General features: G+C 44.6%; 1 protein-coding gene across 10 annotated transcripts in view; it reads left to right on the top strand.

The window, feature by feature from the left end:
- Positions 1–18,617, top strand: part of myo18ab (myosin XVIIIA b) — a 107,369-nt gene that overhangs the window by 68,430 nt on the left and 20,322 nt on the right. For all 10 annotated transcript variants that reach the window (XM_056374954.1, XM_056374953.1, XM_056374952.1 and 7 more), the window contains 14 exons: positions 3,445–3,588; positions 4,090–4,179; positions 4,410–4,529; positions 7,032–7,143; positions 8,223–8,350; positions 9,165–9,319; positions 9,646–9,769; positions 10,219–10,326; positions 10,418–10,510; positions 10,964–11,074; positions 12,790–12,894; positions 13,578–13,724; positions 14,226–14,339; positions 18,118–18,234. In XM_056374954.1, the coding sequence (XP_056230929.1) occupies positions 3,445–3,588; positions 4,090–4,179; positions 4,410–4,529; positions 7,032–7,143; positions 8,223–8,350; positions 9,165–9,319; positions 9,646–9,769; positions 10,219–10,326; positions 10,418–10,510; positions 10,964–11,074; positions 12,790–12,894; positions 13,578–13,724; positions 14,226–14,339; positions 18,118–18,234 (1,668 nt within the window). The remainder of the gene's footprint in view (positions 1–3,444; positions 3,589–4,089; positions 4,180–4,409; positions 4,530–7,031; positions 7,144–8,222; positions 8,351–9,164; positions 9,320–9,645; positions 9,770–10,218; positions 10,327–10,417; positions 10,511–10,963; positions 11,075–12,789; positions 12,895–13,577; positions 13,725–14,225; positions 14,340–18,117; positions 18,235–18,617) is intronic.

The following is an 18,617-nucleotide window of genomic DNA, read 5'->3' as shown; positions in this document are numbered from 1 at the left end:
TGTGTGTGTGTGTATGTGTGTGTGTGTGTGTGTGTGTGTGTGCGCGCGTGCGCTTTGGGTCCCTGTCCTCCTCTCATTACCATTTTGGTTTATTCTTTCTTGCCGCGCTGGGCTCAGGCCTGCCAACTGAAATTACTTTTCAAGGGCATTTGGGTTTCACTTCACTACTCTGTCGCCCCTGAACGCCTCAGTTTGAGCCTCAGCTCTCGGGGTAAATAGTCATCTCCTGTAATTGATGTCATTTGGGACTAGGTTCATGCCTTCGTGTCCACTGAAAGCCACTAGTTGCTAATGTTGGTTGAACAGAAAGTTTAATCTGTCAGATACTTCTTTTAATTACCTGATTGCTTTGAGCAGTTTTTAGCTTCTTTTTAAAGCCAGTCACGGCTCGTGCACATCTGATGGTCGCAGCAGTCGGGGGAGCACAGCGGCTGAAAGCTTGTTCCAGTTCCCCCTGTTCAGTTTGAACTCTCTCTTTAACTGTCCAGCTCCTGCAGTCTGCAGTATGTCATATGTAATACCAAAGGAGCATTTGTATCCACGTCTGCACTGCACTACTTTGTTCCCAGATGGAACCATCTCAGTCTTGTCTTTGTTTAGTCTCTTCCCTGGTGTCCAGAGACTCGGGGCGCAACAGCATCCCAACACATACAGCACACAAATACTACGCACACGCCCTGGCAGTGTTGTCATCGTGTCATTATGTTTTCTTGCAATACAATGTGTTTTTAAACGAAAGCTGAACACAGAGAAACTCTGCAAAACGGGTTCAACGACATTTAATCTTGACAAGAAAGTAGGAAGTGCAATAATGGGTTTCAAACAGAGTATATATGCAAAACTACGGGGCAGTGGAGGGGCAAAGGAGCGGCAGGAGAAATCGAATCAAAACTTTAATTTGTTTTGTGCTGACTCATTGTTTCCTCGTTGATAAAAACGCCCATATATACTCAGAAAGGTAGATTTAAATTTGCTTAGGCCCACTTTCTATTTCCACAACACGCAGTCAATTAGTTTGTTCCTCCATCGAGTCTCTCTGCCTGCTCTGGGGAACCTCCCCCGTTTCCTTCCATGTCCTCCCCCCCCCCCCTTGCCTGGAGGAGCGGCGTTCAAGGCACTAAAAAAATAAATGAGAAAGAGAAGAAGGAGAAGGAGAAAAGGGAGGAAAGCTGGAGAAAGAGCAGACGAACATAGGAGATGCTCGGGCTGCTTGGAGGCCCTGCAGTCTCTCCCTCTGCTGGTTCTCATGGGGAACAGTTCAGAGTGGAGGAACATGGGGGGGTGGGAGGATCCCTCCGCCTGACACCAGCACTGAGTCTCATTAAATAGTTCCCTGAAGACAGAACGCAGTAACCAGGTTACTACAGTGCAAGTAAACACCTCTTCCGCTTACCTGAGTAACCTGGATACTTGTGTTCATGTAAACAGACTGAATGACGGGGATCAGACTCTCTTTCAGGCGCAGCTACAGGAAGTAGAGAGCAGACACAAGTCACAGCAGAAGACTCACTGAAGTAAAAAGATATTAGCTCCGTGTAGTTTCAGGCAAAGTGTAAGAAAACAAATTTTTCTAGATTTACGATCAGATTCAGGATGGGACTGAAACCAGGGGAAACGTGTAGGACACTCAATTTTTCCTTTTTGTTTGATGACGTTTCGAAACATTTTTAATGTTTTTAAAGATAATTTCTTTTTAAAAAGTTTAAAAAGTTAGTTATATATATATTTTTATATAATTGTTGGTCCACTTGTTATACCTTTAGTGGCCCACAGGTTGGGGAGCACTGCTCTAAACGTACCTGTCCTGCTGTGAACATGTTGAACCAGGTCTCAAAAACAAACAGGAAAAAGATAAATGTTTGCAGTGCTGTTTCCATCCTTCCTCGTTTTAAAGCCCTATGACAAGCTTTCATGTTTCTAAGACTTCTTTTCTACTTAGATAAAGCTGAGACGTTGTTGAATATCACATCTTTAAACAAGTTTATGAATGTGCTGTAACTAAGTGAAAGTGTCTCTGATGAGCAACATTTCCATCGCCGGTCTTCACTGCGGAGAGCAATCTGTCCCAGTTGTGTGTTATGAATGGCTCTCCAGATTACCTGCAGTTAGGGAAGATTTCTCTGAACGCCTCTTCAACAAGCTGCCAGAGCAACACTGACACTTTAATTTGTGCAGCCATCATTCAATCAACCAGCACTTGGACGCGAAGGTGAAGGAAAGAACTGACAGATTTTAGTGCACGCATGATTATAGAGGCTGGGTGAGTGCTGACGAGTCCTCTCTTTGATTAGGTTTCTCCTATCATGGAGAAAATGGCTGAGGAAAGACTGTCTCGTCGTGATTTGCTTCAACAAATGGCAACAGAGTTGGAAATTAATCTTCATCAAAGAACAGTCAGGGTTTTCATTTTAAGATTTGCACAACATTTCTTATTTGGGAGGAGCTGCATGAAAAGATTTTTCTTATTTCATTCTCAAACTATATTCACAATGCAAATGCAAACATCTGGTGTCCAGTAAACCCACTCAGCGAGGAACATTCAGTAGAAGCCGGATCTTCTCGTCCTACAGTCTCTCCCAGAGATACCGATGAGTCGACACTGTCCCGGACAGCAGTGCGTCATCAGCGGTGACCTCATGCTGCGGAGGTGGATGTAAAATCATCATAACAGATTCACACTCAAGATCAATCCTCCACGATATCGATGTCCCACCTCAACTGTCTGTGTTAAAGGAAGTACGTCACTAGAAAGACAAGGCCTCCGTGAAGCTCGTGTGTCATGGACTAGAACAGTAAAAAATTTTAAAATTGAACTTTATTCTTCATCCATGTCCGTGAAAAATATTGAGAACGCTGCACAACACTCTCCTTCGTGTCCGAGCAGCTTTACAGTGACTTTAACATCCTGCAGGATGATGAACATTTTCCTGTTGCACTGCAAACAGCTGCGGCTTTCACTGCTTTACCGTCTCTGTGTCTTATTGTCTTCCGTGCACTGTGGGCATGGCAACACGCTGTCGTGGTGACGAGGGGAGCTTGAATCGAGGTTTAAGAAAATCAAACTCTACCAGGGGCTCATTAAAAAACGCTTTGTCACAATACGGCAACAAAGTGCTGGACACTGTCCCCTCTTCTATATGACTGCATTTCTCTCATTGGCTCTCTCAGTTGTGGCTCGTGTGACATCACAGACGCTGCGTCCATATTTCTTCTATAGACACTTCACCACATGGGAAAACACTCGGTGCCCTTTGGTTACAGTAGAAATGCAGTGTGTGTGTGTGTGTGTGTGTGTGTGTGTGTGTGTGTGTGTGTGTGTGTGTGTGTGTGTGTGTGTGTGTTATTGCACCACACGGTATTCAGACTTGTGTTTTTCTTCTGTCTAATATAGTTGTGTGTGTGTGTGTGTGTGTGTGTGTGTGTGTGTGTGTGTGTGTGAGACAGATCCAGGACTTGGCCATCCGCTGCATCCAGAAGAACATAAAGAAGAATCGTGGCGTCAAAGGCTGGCCGTGGTGGAAGCTGTTCACCACCGTCAGACCTCTGATCGAGGTGCAGCTCACTGAGGAACAGATCCGCGGGAAGGACGTGCGTACAAACACACACGCACACAAACACACACACTCACACTCTTTTGAATTGTTTCTCTAGAGTCACAGCTAGTGAACAGGAATAGCAAACATCTTTCCGGTGGAATGTCAGACTGATGGATTTTTGAAGGCTGATGTAGACTTTAAATAGAAGTAGACATCATTGAGTTTTATGTCTGTGGCGGTTTCCTGTAAATTTAACATATCCGCATCAAAATATCCTTGAAAGTATTTCCAGGATTTCATTTCCTTTCTTTATCATTGAAATACCTGGAATTTTAACCAGTCTGAGTCTAAAACTTGGATTTGTGTTAAAGATTTAACAAGGATGTTTAAATATTTAATCAATCTGACTGCATCATATCTGTCAGCAGGAACGTAGGTAACACCCATAAGTCACACCCTTACAATTTATCAAATATCACTTTATATGCTGATTAATTCACTTCATCTGCTGCGTCGTCACAAGCATCAACATCTTCTGTCTTTTCTCTCCCAGGAAGAGATTCAGCAGCTGAAGCAGAAGCTGGAGAAGGTGGAGAAAGAGAGGAACGAGCTGAGACTCAACAGTGACCGTCTGGAGAGTCGGGTACGAACACACACACGCACACACACACACACACACACACACACACACACACATGCACACACATGCACACATGCACACACACAGAGACGTGTACAGAAGAGGATTTGGATCTTGTCTGAGACTATTCTTCTTTTCTTGACAGAGTAACTCTCATAAGGTATACATTAATGTATGTGTGTGTGTGTGTGTGTGTGTGTGCGTGTGTGTGTGTGTGTGTGTGTGTGTTGCAGATCACAGAGCTGTCATCAGAGCTGGCTGATGAGCGGAACACCGGGGAGTCGGCCTCCCAGCTGCTGGAGACCGAAACTTCTGAGAGACTCCGTCTGGAGAGAGACATGAAGGAGCTGCAGGTAGAGACCGGAGGGGGCGTGGCCGACTTTCACTGTTGTTTTTCTTTTACACTCTAAAAACACGGGTTTGACGAGTAGTGTGTCTGATGGACTGTGTGGAGGACTGGCAATAGGCCACGCCCCTCGTGACATCATACCCAGGTCCCACCCAGAGCCTCATAGATGAGACAGTTACAACATGGCAGATCACTTGTCTTGTATACGCTGCAGAAATGTTTCTAATACTGATTTAAATCTCTACACTACTCTACTACTCTGCTAATAATGTTTCCAACCACGCCCCTCTGACTGCAGCAAGCTCCACCCCTTTTGAAAGTCTAATTCATTTAGAATAGTGGTTAAAATCTAATTAATATCAGGGTTCAAATCCTACTTTCAGCTCACGCTCAATAAGTGAGATGACACATTAAGTGAAGTTTTATAAAGGTCGAGAGAGCCCATAGATTTCAGCTCTAAAAGGTCTCTTAATAAAAAAGTCTCTTGGCTGGTTTCAGTCTGATGAACGCCGCCCGTCCACGAGCAGCTGCACACACAGACATGACAGCTTCAGCCGTGTCAGCGGTGGAAGAGGAGACAATTAGAAAGTATCCAGCTGTCGCCACAGCAGGAAGTCAGATACTAGAAAACTTATTTCTAAATCAAAGCGGGAAGTGAAGGGGGAGGTGTAATCGTCATGGCGATATAAGATGAGGGAAACATTAAAGCCGACAGCAGTTAATGTCACACTGACCCTAAACACACATCAGAAGGAGCTGAAATTAAACTTGTGGCTCCTTAAGTCTTGACCTAAAAACAGCAGTGAACGTGTGAGCGCTGCCCTGAAAACAAGCCTTTTTTTATGTATAATTTTCCTCTTTTTTTTTTTTTTTTTTACATTTCCCCCCCGGGCAGTGGTTGCTAGCTGAGGAGGGGGAGATTGGGGGGGGGGGGGGGGGGTGCTGGTTGTAGCAAGTCTGGAACAAAACACCTGCGATGAAATTACATGCAACTGCGATTTGTCTGAGTCAGACTGCGGGAGCCTGGTGTGAGCTGAGTGCAGCTCTGACTCTGAAGGGATCACTTCACAGCCGTAAACTCTCTCACTGGACTGTATACATGGCATTTAAGTGCAGTATTGAACCTGAGCCTGTCCCTATATCCACTCAGTGTTTAATCTCCCATCAGCCACCACTGCACCGACACCTGCACCAGTGACACCATCCTGTCATTCATCCGCGGACGCAGTCTGTCTCCAAGCTTCGCCCTGGTTCTCTGTCATCTACCAGCAGCCTCTTCTCCTGCTTTCCCTGCCCCCCTCTCTCACAGCCACACACACACACACACACACACACACACACACACACACACACACACACACACACAGTGATGGCTGTAATTTTGAAATCACATTGTCAGGCCATTTCTCCACTGCTGCTCCCTCGATCCATTTAGTTCACGATTTGACATTTTTGACATGAGTTGTTTCTCAATTTTTATGTGGAGGGGGGAGAAGTGGGAGTGTGTGTGTGTGTGTGTGTGTGTGTGTGTGTGTGGGGGGGGGGGGGGGGGGGGCGTTCAGATAGATTCATCCAGTGTCTGCTCGGATGGCCGCGGGGAGGGGCTGCCTACAAATGGCCTGGCTGTTAGAAATGTGGGATGGATTTTTCTTGTCTTGTTGTGTTTGTGATGGAGGGAGCGGCACAATGGAGCATTCTGGGTATTCACACAGAGGGAAAGTCACTGTGTCCCAAATCTAGGGGACGAGGTCCACGAAGGTGTGGACCATCGTTGACCAAACTGAAATGAGACGGTTGGTCTTTGTACCGTTACCTGCTGAACTAGAGCTGAAACCAAATACTTACATTTAAAAGTGTAATCCTCAGGCTGTGTGTGGCTGTTGTTCGCTGCCACATTATTTTCACTACCGGAGTGCAATGAATCATGGGATAGGCCGGGCCGTGACGGATCCGCCCGTTGGATCCTCCATTGTCCAGGAAAAAATAGGACGGCCTGGTCACGTCGCTGGGACGCAGTCGCTCCTCGAATGCAGCCTCCGAAGCAGCACAGCTTTGAGTTTCAGTCACGCAGCCCTCATTAACTTCACATGTTACAGCTCTGATAGGGCAGCAACTTCGTCAGTGAAGCTCTCGCCCTTTCAGTCGCTTAGCAACATGGCCTTTGCATCCCGTTGACCGGTGGACAGTTACTTCTCTGGCAGCAGAGGATGACTCCTTCAGTTCTGACCGGCTCACTGAGTCAGGCCTTTTACGCCACTGGCTGGGTTCAGCTAACACTAGGAGAGGTTTAACCCACGGTTACAGCTTCAACCGACAGGAGTCTGACTCCAGGACCGTTGTGTGGTCAGTAACTGGCTCTGACCATCGTGAGTGACGTCTCAACTCGAACCCCAGCAGCTCTTACAAACAGCATCATTAAAAACCAGCTGTTATCACTTCACGATGAGTCCGGGGTTCAGCTCCGGAGACAGATGTGTTCACAGCTTCTTCCTGTCTCTCCCTCCAGGCCAAGTTCGACAGCATGAAGAAGCAGATGGAGTCCATGGAGATGGAGGTGATGGAGGCTCGACTCATCAGGGCCTCGGAGCTCAATGGAGAGATGGATGATGACGACACAGGTCAGACACACTCCTCCAACACATAGACACTGTGGACAAAATAACAGAAACACTCCAGCACAGTCGCTCAGTTGTCATGGAGATAAAATTTCCAACTTATTTTCACACATGAAGAAAGAAAAAATGATCACGGCAACAGAAATGTTCACTTGCCTCTCTGGGCTTCTGTAGATTTCAAATAAGTTGAAATATTTGTTTTGTGGTTGAAGCTTCTGGAACATTTTAGGCTTAATTGATAATTTTCATCACAGAATCAAAAAGTCACAACAAAATTGGATCAACATCTGTCTGACAAAATTTCAAAGAAGGTTAAAAACCAATTGCATTGAGTTACTGCCAGAGTTTCTGTTTTTTCCTTTGCACTGTGAGTGTTTTCCAAACACAGAGCAACTGTATCGATGAAAAAGGAAAGGTGATCACAATTAGTCTTTCAACAATAATAACTTCATTTGGTCACAATAACAAACATCTGGTTGGATGAACACCACCTGACAAGCTTGTATCATCAAACTTGTGTTGTGGTTTTGTGTGTGTGTGTGTGTGTGCGCGTGTGTGTGTGTGTGTGTGTGTGTGTGTGTGTGTGTGTGTGTGTGAACCGTACAGACACACACTCCCACACAGACGTTCTAATAGTGGTAATTCACTCTGAGAGAAAAGGCCAGCGTGTGTTCTTCAGTGGAGGTGTGGGAGCTGCAGGGGTGGCGTCCGCCTGGTGCTCTGACAAAAGCCAAGAAAAATCCAGTCTGAAGGAGTACTTTAGAAATGGATCAGTTAAAAGTGAAAAACGAAGCGAGGATATTCAGCCCCGGCCCCCTGCCCCCCGCCCCCTGCGGTCAGGCCACCGGCTGCCTTTGTGATGGATTGAAAATTGAATGTTGAAAAGTGGCTTTTTGTTGCGTAGGTTTGAACAGCTTTGCTTGTTTGTACCCGAGCGCTGCTTTCACTCTATCATGAAGGTCTTCTTCATGTCACTCGAAGAACATTTAGTTATGTGTAAGTTGAGTCATAACGGTATTTTTAGTCTTATAAAAATGCATCCGAGGAGGAATAAGCGGCTGACTGTCGTGCTGATGTGACAGGAGGGGAGTGGAGGCTGAAGTACGAGCGAGCCATCAGGGAGATCGAGTTCACCAAGAAGAGACTGCAGCAGGAGTTTGACGACAAGCTGGAGGTGGAGCAGCAGAACAAACGGCAGCTGGAGAGGAGGGTGAGCGGACACACACACACACACACACACACACACACACACACACACACACAGTAACGACCACCATGCAGCGTCACTCTCTCTGTGTGTTGTGGAATTCATTGATTTTAATTTTAAGTTTTCAAGCAGAATTGAATGAAATCAATTTCAATACATTTATCATCCGTGGTGCGAGATAAGACTCTTCCCAAATCATCAACACTCAGTCTTTGGCATGAAATTACCATTGAATTTTGTTGATATCATTCATATCACCTAGACGACGCGTAGGCCTCTTGAAAAATCCTCTTGTGCCTCCAGCAACTCAAATTTTTCACTTTTTCAAGGTCTATTAAATCGATTGGCTTGAAATTTCATTATTAAACGCTTCCATGGCTCCCGGGTCATTAGGTGTATCTTAATGTTTCTTTCCCAGCGGACTTATTACAGGAACTTCCTGTCTTCAGTCTTAAGTTAAGGCGGGAAGCGTATAAGACAGGATTTGTTGTAATTTGTTAATACAGAAGCAATTCTTAACTCACTTTAAGGAGCCTGTTTTACCTCAGGTGAGGAAATCTTAAATACTCATTCCAACATCGGTTATCAACTTTTATATCTGTTACCTAGCAACCAGTGCTGCTTTTTCTCATTTCATCCCACTGAGGTGTTTTGGTAACACATCAGATTTCTCACTGAAACAAACAAAAAAATGGCCGCTTCACTCTGAAAATCCCCTCGGCAAAAAAAAAAAGATAGGCTTTGCAAGTTAGGAAGGAAGTTTCTGTGATACGGCCCCAGTTCAGATGTTTGTGTGTGTGTATGTGTGATTGTGCAGATCAGCGACCTGCAGGCCGATAACGAGGAGTCCCAGAGAAACATCCAGCAGCTGAAGAAGAAAACTCAACGACTGACGGCCGAACTGCAGGACACCAAACTTCACCTGGAGGGACAGCAGAGCCGCAACCACGACCTGGAGAAGAAGCAAAGAAAGTCAGTACACAAACACACACACACACACACATACACACACACACACATACACATGTCTGAGCAGGTGTCTGTAGACACACCTGACTTCACACACACTGAGGAGGGTCCAGTGGTTTTCCTGTAGTATCACAAATAGTAAAGAGAAAACTGTTGTGTTCCAGATTGTTTGTAGCATCGTGCTGTGCAGAGAGTGTGAACATCCTTGTGTGTGTGTGTGTGTGTGTGTGTGTGTGTGTGTGTGTGTGTTGTGTGTGTGTGTGTGTGTGTGTGTGGTGTGTGTGTGTGTGTGTGTGTGTGTGTGTGTGTGTGTGTGTGTTTGCCTGCAGGTTTGACGGTGAGCTGAGTGCAGCCCAGGAGGAGGTGCAGAGGGAGAAGAGCCTGAGGGAGAAACTCGCCCGAGAGAAGGACATGCTGACCGGAGAGGCCTTCAGCCTCCGGCAGCAGCTCGAGGTTCGTGTCTGTTCAGTCCAGTTTTTTGGTTCTCATCATGTAATAAGAACCAGAACCAGTTAGTGACAATTCTCACACCCGTAAAATGCAGTGCATGCTGGGACTGTTTCTTTTGTTGCATTGGGCAGTAAGTGTAGTAAATGTGTCATGCATCAGTTTTAAAAACTTATAGTTTAACATATTTTATTTAGTCTGTTAGAAACATCTTTCTTACATGTCTGTTAAAGCTCTGCAGGTTTGCAGCATGCATGTCTACACAGAATGTGTTTGAAATCATAAACCCAGGTTGTGTGTGTGTTTGTGTGTGTGTGTGTGTGTGCGCCTCATACCGACCTGCTGAGCTGAGTAAATAACTGCTCAGCCATCTCTCTGTCCCTGTGCCGTGTTCAAACTGTAATCCCCTGACGGCCCCCTCCCTTCTGTTCTGACTGAAACCATCTGTCCTGCAGGACAAGGACCTGGAGGTGTGTGCAGTCAACCTGAAGCTGGACCAGCTGGAGGCTGAGCTGCAGGACCTCAACTCCCAGGAATCCAAAGATGAGGCATCGCTGGCCAAGGTTCCTGTTTGTGTTGTGTTTTTTGCTGTATTGAAACTTGAAACTATGTACTGTATGAATATATATGTATGATGTATAATGTTTGATTCAGGTGAAGAAGCAGCTTCGCGACCTGGAGGCCAAGGTGAAGGACCAGGAGGAGGAGCTGGATGAGCAGGCTGGCACCATCCAGATGTTAGAACAGGTACAGACTCACATACACACACACACACACACACACACACAGCAGAAAACATTAGCATTAGTTTGGAGTGAGTTGAGATAGATGCAAGTTCAAAATTCAGTCTCCTGTAGCTTTTGTTTTCATCAGCTCCTGAGAAAAATATCTGGCTCTTCAGCTGCTAAAAGAAAAATCAAAACAATGAACTTAAAGAAGCTAAAAAGAATAAGAAGCTAAGTGACTCCATAGAACTGAGAGGAACTGTGGAGCTGGTCAGGCACTTCTGATGGAGTGTACCGGCGCCTTAAGTCATTGCTTTGTCGGCTTAAAGACAGAATAGAGCAGGGATTTACCAAACTGCTTTTCCAGCACCTTAACATTTACCGGCAGCGTGTCAGGTCCCTTGTACATGTTCAGCAAAGTGTTCTTTTAAGCCACAGGTGATTGCGGAGCGTAAAGTGTCTGTTTTTCTTCCAGGCCAAGCTGCGTCTGGAGATGGAGATGGAGCGTTTACGTCAAACCCATTCCAAGGAGATTGAGAGCAAAGACGACGAGGTGGAAGAGATCAGACAGTCGTGCAGCAAGAAGGTGAAGTTCATTACGCTCACATGCTCATGTTTCACTGCACACTGTTGTTTCAGTTCGCTGTGATTTAAAGTCTGAGGGGAAGCAGGTGTAAAATGTGGAAAAGCATTTATACTTTGCTGCTTCTTCACTCCTGAAGGCAGTCCAGATCAGAAAGGAACCAATCAAATACGGTCAAAACTCAAGCAGCTGACACAAGATTTCCTGACGTTTAGTTCCTGCAATAATATTCTATATTGATTTATCTATAATGTCTGAATTGAGAATCTTCCCCCACCTCACCTGAAGTTGATTATTATACTTTTCTCCATGTTGAGAAAGAGTGACAGACACAAACAGTCACACATCAGTCACTTCCTCTTTAGCGATGTTGTCCACTAAATAAAAGCGTTGCAGCAATGCTTTATTTTAAGCTACTGTGAGCTTTTATTCTGACAGGAAGTTCTAAAGGTTCTGTCTGAAATAGCCGACCTACGATGTGTGATATGAAAAAACAAAAAAGAAAAACTGAATGTGGGCCACGGCTCCACATGTGAACAGTGATGAAGTCAATTCAAGCTGCATTTATGTCAATCAATTTTTTAAAATAAGTCTTTGATTGTGTTCTGGACGCCATTTGATGGATTACAAAAATAATCCTGTATCAAGATGTGAGACTAAAGGGGGCGGAGCTTTTGCAGGGCAACACGGCTCTGGAACAAAACTCACAAAATCAGTATCATCTTTTAAATCGCTTCTAAAAACACATTTCTGTCACAAAGCTTTTAAATCATTTATTTTAAATATTTCACATAGTTTTACATTGTTTGTTTTTATTGTGTTTTTATCGTTTTATTTTTATCTTGAGTAATTTGTTTTAATGTGTTTGTTGTTTCTTTTGTTATTCTATCCTTGTGATCTCTGATTTTGATAAGTGCTCTATAAATAAACATTATTATTATTATTATTATTATTATTTAGTTTCATTGCTTTTCAGATATGAGCAACAGGAGCCTTTAGCATGTTTAGCATCTTAGCTAGCTGTACAGTAGTAGCACATCAGAGACAGATCGTTATCTGTAATCACACCCTCTTTTCGAGGTGATCACATGTCACCGAGACACTTCTGTTTCCTGATCCGTCCCTGCTTTCATTTTGTTGCTGATGCCGTTTGCTGTTAACACGTTCTCCGTGTTTTACCTGCTGCTCTCTCTCTCTCTCTCTCTCTCTCCGTCACCGTGTGCCGCCACTTTGCTTGTTGGAATCTGGCTTCATCTTTTTTCAGCTCTGTTACCGTCGCTGTTATTAATGCTGTTTTGTATTTGTTTTGCTTTGTCAGTGCCGACACCCCATCGCTGCCCTCCGCTGATGGAGGCCTCATTAGCCCACACACCATCACATAATTAGGTTTTTCTACACTTACACGAGCTGGGAATACTCCACAGTGACATTTACACACTGATGTATTATTTAATGAAGGATTGAGCTGAATAAATAAATGATGGGAGATTTTTTGGAGAGTGTTAGAATTCATCTATTTTTACAGCCAATGTGATAATGAGTTATTGGTTTTGAATATCTCCACATCTAATAGATGAATTGGCACAAAATGTAGTGCAGATACTGTTACAATTCATGACGATAATCACAATAATTGATTATTGTCATAGTTCAGCAGTTTTCGTGATCAGATAGAACTTTGGATTTACCAATTTCTGTGTGTGTGTGTGTGTGTTTAGCTGAAGCAAATGGAAGTCCAGCTTGAGGAAGAGTACGATGAGAAGCAGAAGGTGCTGAAGGAGAAGAGGGAGCTGGAGTCGAAGCTTCTGTCAGCTCAGGACAAGGTAACCGCTCGGCGACCACAGTCTGATGGATCCCGGTCCTGTTGGACCTGGATCCGGATCACCGGTGTGAGTCACGACACCGTCTGGTTCGTGCAGAGTTGGATTGTAACAGATCGGCCTTGATTTTATTTGCACTTCTACTCCTGAAGGTGTGTGGGCGGAGATGTAGGGGGGTTTATATAATTGGAGTCATTATTACTGACTCGTTAAAATATTTATCCGACTCTGCCGACTGCAGTTAGAGACACACAGAGACACTGATGAAGGTCAGGCTGATGAGACATCCAGGGAACAGAGAGGACGGTGGCGTCTGCAGCCAAACCAGTTAATTATTGTTGATATTATTGATTATTGACATGTGGATCATGTCACTTTGAGCTTTTTCTTTCCCAATTCTCAAAACTTCATCAACAAAGTTTCGTTTTTGATCAGAAAAGGTTCAAAACTTACACTTTTCTAGAGCTGAAACAATTGATCAATTAGTTGATCGACAGAAATTGACTCAGCAACTTTTTTGATGAGTAATAGGATTGGTTGATCTGATTTTCCAGCTCTACTGTTCTTCCACGTGTAAATTTAATTTGTAAATTGAATTGAAATGTGGTCACACTAAATTTAACTGGTTAAATGAATCGAGTCTTTGGCCGATCTCTGATCACACCTCACCTGTGCCTGTTTTCCAGGTGAGAAGTGGCGACATAGAGACCGAGAAGCGCTTGAGGAAGGACCTGAAGAGAACCAAGGCTCTGCTGGCCGACGCCCAGATCATGTTGGACCACATCAAGAACAACGCACCGAGCAAGAGAGAGATCGCCCAGCTCAAGAATCAGGTGCGTGACATCACACGTTCATAGATGTAACTACGTCCTGATGACAGTCGGTCACATGCTCGAGATCTCGTTTCAAATTAAAAGTCGGTTGTGACTGTAACTGCACATGATGCAAACCATTAGAAACCTAGATCACTGGTTCCCAGCCTTTGTGACTGGCTGCAGAAGCCTCTTCAACCACAGGGTGATATTTCCTTCGCAGACTGGTTCATTTGAAAAGTTTCGGTCTCAAAATTTGAGAAAAAAGCAGCAGCCAATGTCTCTGCTTCTACTTTCCAATCCTCAGATTTATGTTGTGATTGGTCGGCTCTGACCCTCAGGCTGGAAACCGCCGCTCTTTATGGGGTTCTCAAAATATGTGTATATGTTTTCTAGAATAAGGAAGTGGACCAGAATCGATCGACCGTGTTACAGAATGTGACTGTGCTCATGATTTAACACATGTTGGTGTTGAGTTACTCTGAACTGATGCATTTCCCTCCATTTCTGTGTCCGTCCCAGCTGGAGGAGTCCGAGTTCACCTGTGCGGCTGCAGTTAAAGCTCGTAAGTCCATGGAGGTGGAGATCGAAGACCTGCACGTTCAGATGGAGGACATCTCCAAAACGAAGCAGGGGGTCAGTACGGCTCTCCTCATTCCTCCTCCGTGACCCAGTTTAACGATGAAGTTTTTACTGCGTGTCGTTGTTAAAGAGGAAGGGAAAAGCTGAAGCTGTCACAGCCTGTGGAAACGGTCGTCAGTGGTGATGGCGTAGGTTGTGTTTTTGAGGCTTTTATGAGGCTGCACCATCTGTGGTGGTAGGAGGGCTGCAGCAGACATGTCAGCTCACTGCCTTTAGCCAGAGATGAGGGGTTAGAGGACACAGCTGTTCCCTCAGAGCTCATCCTCTCACTCCCACCGTTCTTATTTTCTTGGGGAACAGGGGGATTTTTCTTATTTCCATGTAAAAATCCACATTTTTATTCTGTCTCTTTCTTCACAACTTTAGTTTTCACTTCCTTTTTCTTTCTTTCTTTCCCATCTCAGCCTCTCCTCATCTATTTTGACCTTTATGTTTTTCTGTCCTTTTGGCATGACTTCTCTCACTTCCTGCCTTGTTCCCATGGCGATCTGGTTCCATGTGTCGGTCAAACTGCCTTTTTTATTTATTTATTTTTTTACATTTTTTTCACTTCTTCACTCCCACGTTTTTCCTGCTACTCATTTACGGTGAATCTTACTCTGTGTATCAGTGAGGTTTAATCTCCTCGTGCTCTCTCTCTCTCTCTCTCTCTCTCTCTCTCTCTGTCTCTCTCTGTCTCTCTGTCTCTGTCTCTCTCTCTCTGTCTCTGTCTCTCTCTCTCTCTCTGTCTCTCTCTCTGTCTCTGTCTCTCTCTCTCTCTCTCTCTCTCTCTCTCTCTGTCTCTCTCTCTGTCTCTGTCTCTCTCTCTGTCTCTCTCTCTCTCTGTCCCCTCTCTCTGTCTCTCTGTCTCTCTCTGTCTCTCTCTCTCTCTGTCTCTCTCTCTCTCTCTCTCTCTCTCTCTCTCTCTCTCTCTCTCTCTCTCTCTCTCTCTCTCTCTCTCTCTCCCCTCTCTCCTGCCTGTTAAAGAGAAATGACCGGCTGCATGAACCGGTGCTAACGGTGGCGCCGAAAGCTAAACTAATTTGAGTAAGTTTGATTGCATGTTTTAGAAATGTCCACAGTGAAGTGACGGGAAGAGATAAGTGAGTTGACACAGCTGCAGGTCAGGAGCACGTACAAGGAGGAGATGGATGGATGGATGAAATGATGGACGGATGGATGGATGGATGGATGAAATGATGGACGGATGGATGGATGGATGGATGAAATGATGGACGGATGGATGGAGTGATGGACGGATGGATGGATGGATGGATGAAATGATGGACGGATGGATGGATGGATGGATGGATGAAGTGATGGACGGATGGATGGATGGATGGATGAAATGATGGACGGATGGATGGATGGATGGATGAAATGATGGACGGATGGATGGATGGATGGATGAAGTGATGATGGATGGATGGAGTTTCTCATTCTGAGCTTTGCCAACACAATTATAATAATAGACTTTTTTTTGTTGTGTTCAATTACAATTCAATTAACACATTGCAATAAACAACCGCAAATGTATCAATTACAAATAATTAAAATCTGAAAGAAAAAATAATTAAGATTATTAAATTTACCAGGCAAGTTTTTTTATCTACTGATAATTTTGTTTTTCTTTTTAAATAATGAAGAAATAATTGAATTTTAAAAAGTAGTAGCAACTTTAATTCTGTTGATTACATTTGACTTTTGTGTCTGCCTGTCATCTCCTCTCGGGCTTCTCTCTGGAGCTCTAGGAACAACAGGTGAGCCAATCAGAAGAGATCTACCTTTACACTATGTGGCGCTCAAAGCAACAAAAAGGTGTGAACGCGCGTGAACTCACTTCGGCGCGTCATTCTTTGTAAATGACATCACGCTGTTGCTCTTACTGTCGAGATGTTACTCTGACAGGTGCGTGGTGACGTGAGCGAGTGTCTCCGCTCAGACTCATGAAAACATCTGCAGGTAAATATTAGTTTGTCTGAGAGGCTCATTAAGGTTCAGTTAAACTCTGCCGAGCTTCATGATATTAATGGCCGAGACGGTCGGTGGAGGGACAACACAGCTCATCAGCTTTAATTAGCTCCGTCTTTTTAGTCGTAATTCACCAGCACACGCCACCGGCCGCCTGTGGAAGTGGAGGCCTCGCTGTTTATCAGTTCCACCGCGACACTTCTTTAAGTGGCTATCACACATTACTTGCTTCGTAGAGCCAGGCAGCTTCTGGCCCTGTGCGCTTTCACGTGGACGACCTCATCTTAACCGACATCATTTAGTTTTTAGAGACGTTTTGTTCTCTGTCACACAGAGAGAGAGAGAGAGAGAGAGAGAGAGAAAAACAAAAGAAAAACAGCAAATGCAATTTAATTGTTTTCACAAAATGTGTGATCGGCTAAATCGGATGTGAAAGAGGAGAGTTTTGCGGAGAGAAGATGAATGTGTCACCAGCTGTTTGTTTTGAAACGATGTCTTTGAGGACGACCTCTGCGGCTGGAGAACTGATGACAGACACGGTTATTGCAGAAATTGAGGATTTTTTTTTTTTTTTTTTTTGAAGCATCACTGGCCACATGGACAAAGATAAAAATCATGCAAATAACATTTCTTTCAGATGGGCCATCATTTCCCATCATTCCCCTGGCATAATTGCAGTGTTTTGAGGAAATGGTGTCGCATGTTTTAGAAAGCTTTATTTTTCCAGAGAGGAAAAAAACTGAGGGCCAACCCACGTAATTGGGTTGCGATTGCACTGACAGCCTATTGTTAAACGTGTTCTATGACAGTTTGGTGCTGCCGACTGGCACGTTTTTTATTTATTTTTTTCCCCTAAGTGTCCATCACAATATTTTCCCCATCATGCCGAGCTGCAGCTGCTCTCACAGCTTTTATCAGCTCCTCGTTCAGGCGAATGGTGGATTTTTAAAAAAAGGAAAGTGAGCTGTGTGAATGAATTTGCCCCAGATTCACCGTGGATATTTTTAGTTGCTGAGGTAAACCTTGGTACGTCTCAGCAGTGGCTGCTGTTAATAATAATAAAATACAGAATAACCGCATTTTACCCTCATTTTAAAGCTGTGTTTTGATTCGGTGACTTGGCTTCGTTCGTACATCCTGTTTCTTAATAAGACGGATGCCACAGTGTCGGCTCTGCCTGTCCCCGACTCCTCTTATCTGGTCGCTATGTGCAAATTGATTCATTAGCCTTTTCACATTAGTCACCATTTATTAATCCACAGCCCTGCACCACCAACCTCCCCTCTCTGTCTTTTGTATATTATCCCAGTCATTACAGAAATAGGATTACTGCAGCGCAGCCCCTCCCCTCGGCCGAAGGTGCGAGACGGCCGCTGTTAGCTTTTAGCCTCTAATTGGATGTCTTGGTTGTGACTGGGGACCTGAAATAATCCCTGGTGGGCCCTGTGATCACAGGGGGCTGTGTAAGAGCTAATAAGGGCTCTCCTCAGAGAGAAGGCTCTGCTGTGCACAGAGCGGCACACCCACAAAGTCAAAGCCCAGCGTCTGTGACTGTGACTTCTTCACATTTTACAACAGTTTATGGAGATGGTGCAAGAAAACTGCAGTGTAGAGAAGTGTGTTCTTGTCCACTGGTATCAAATAACAGTTAGAATCTGTAACTTCTCCTCATGTAAATGTCTCAAAACATCTAGACTTACGTTATATATCCCAAATGTTTCTCAAACCAGAGAAATCTGTGAGTTTTTGTGACTTAATGACAACAGAGCTGGATCTGATTCGTCTGTGTTCACCGCTCTTCTGTTGTTTTCCATCCCTTCAGCTGGAGGAGCAGCTGAGTCGTCTGCAGAGAGAGAAGAACGACCTGCAGTCCAGGATGGAGGAGGACCAGGAGGACCTGAACGAGCTGATGAAGAAGCACAAGGCCGCTGTGGCCCAGGTCGGTTTCCTCCTCTCTGTCACCGTGATGTATGAAATTTGGATTATATTACGGGAATAATTCAAACCTGAAAATCGATTGACTACATCTCAACGCGGAACAAACAGCGAAGCATCGAGTGTATTCGTTTAAATCGCCCACTTTTAGTGCGTGTCAGGCACACACTCTGCAGCCCGCTGCATGTTCTGCTCATCACATCACATCGACCAGCGGGTCATGTCAAAAAATAATCCAAAATTAATTTATAAAAGGTAAAAATCCCTGGAGCAAGCTTTACATTGAATTGTTTTAACACCACCCATCCCCACCAATTGAGTCATTGGTGGGGACAAAGCGCTGATATTTGGCAAATTCCTTGTGCCGCCCCCTCCCCTCTTCCTCCT

This window comes from Seriola aureovittata, chromosome 4 (genome assembly GCF_021018895.1).
Source record: "Seriola aureovittata isolate HTS-2021-v1 ecotype China chromosome 4, ASM2101889v1, whole genome shotgun sequence".
Lineage (NCBI taxonomy): Eukaryota > Metazoa > Chordata > Actinopteri > Carangiformes > Carangidae > Seriola > Seriola aureovittata.
Note: the sequence above shows the minus strand (reverse complement) of the source record. Positions and strands in the feature narration are given on the sequence as shown.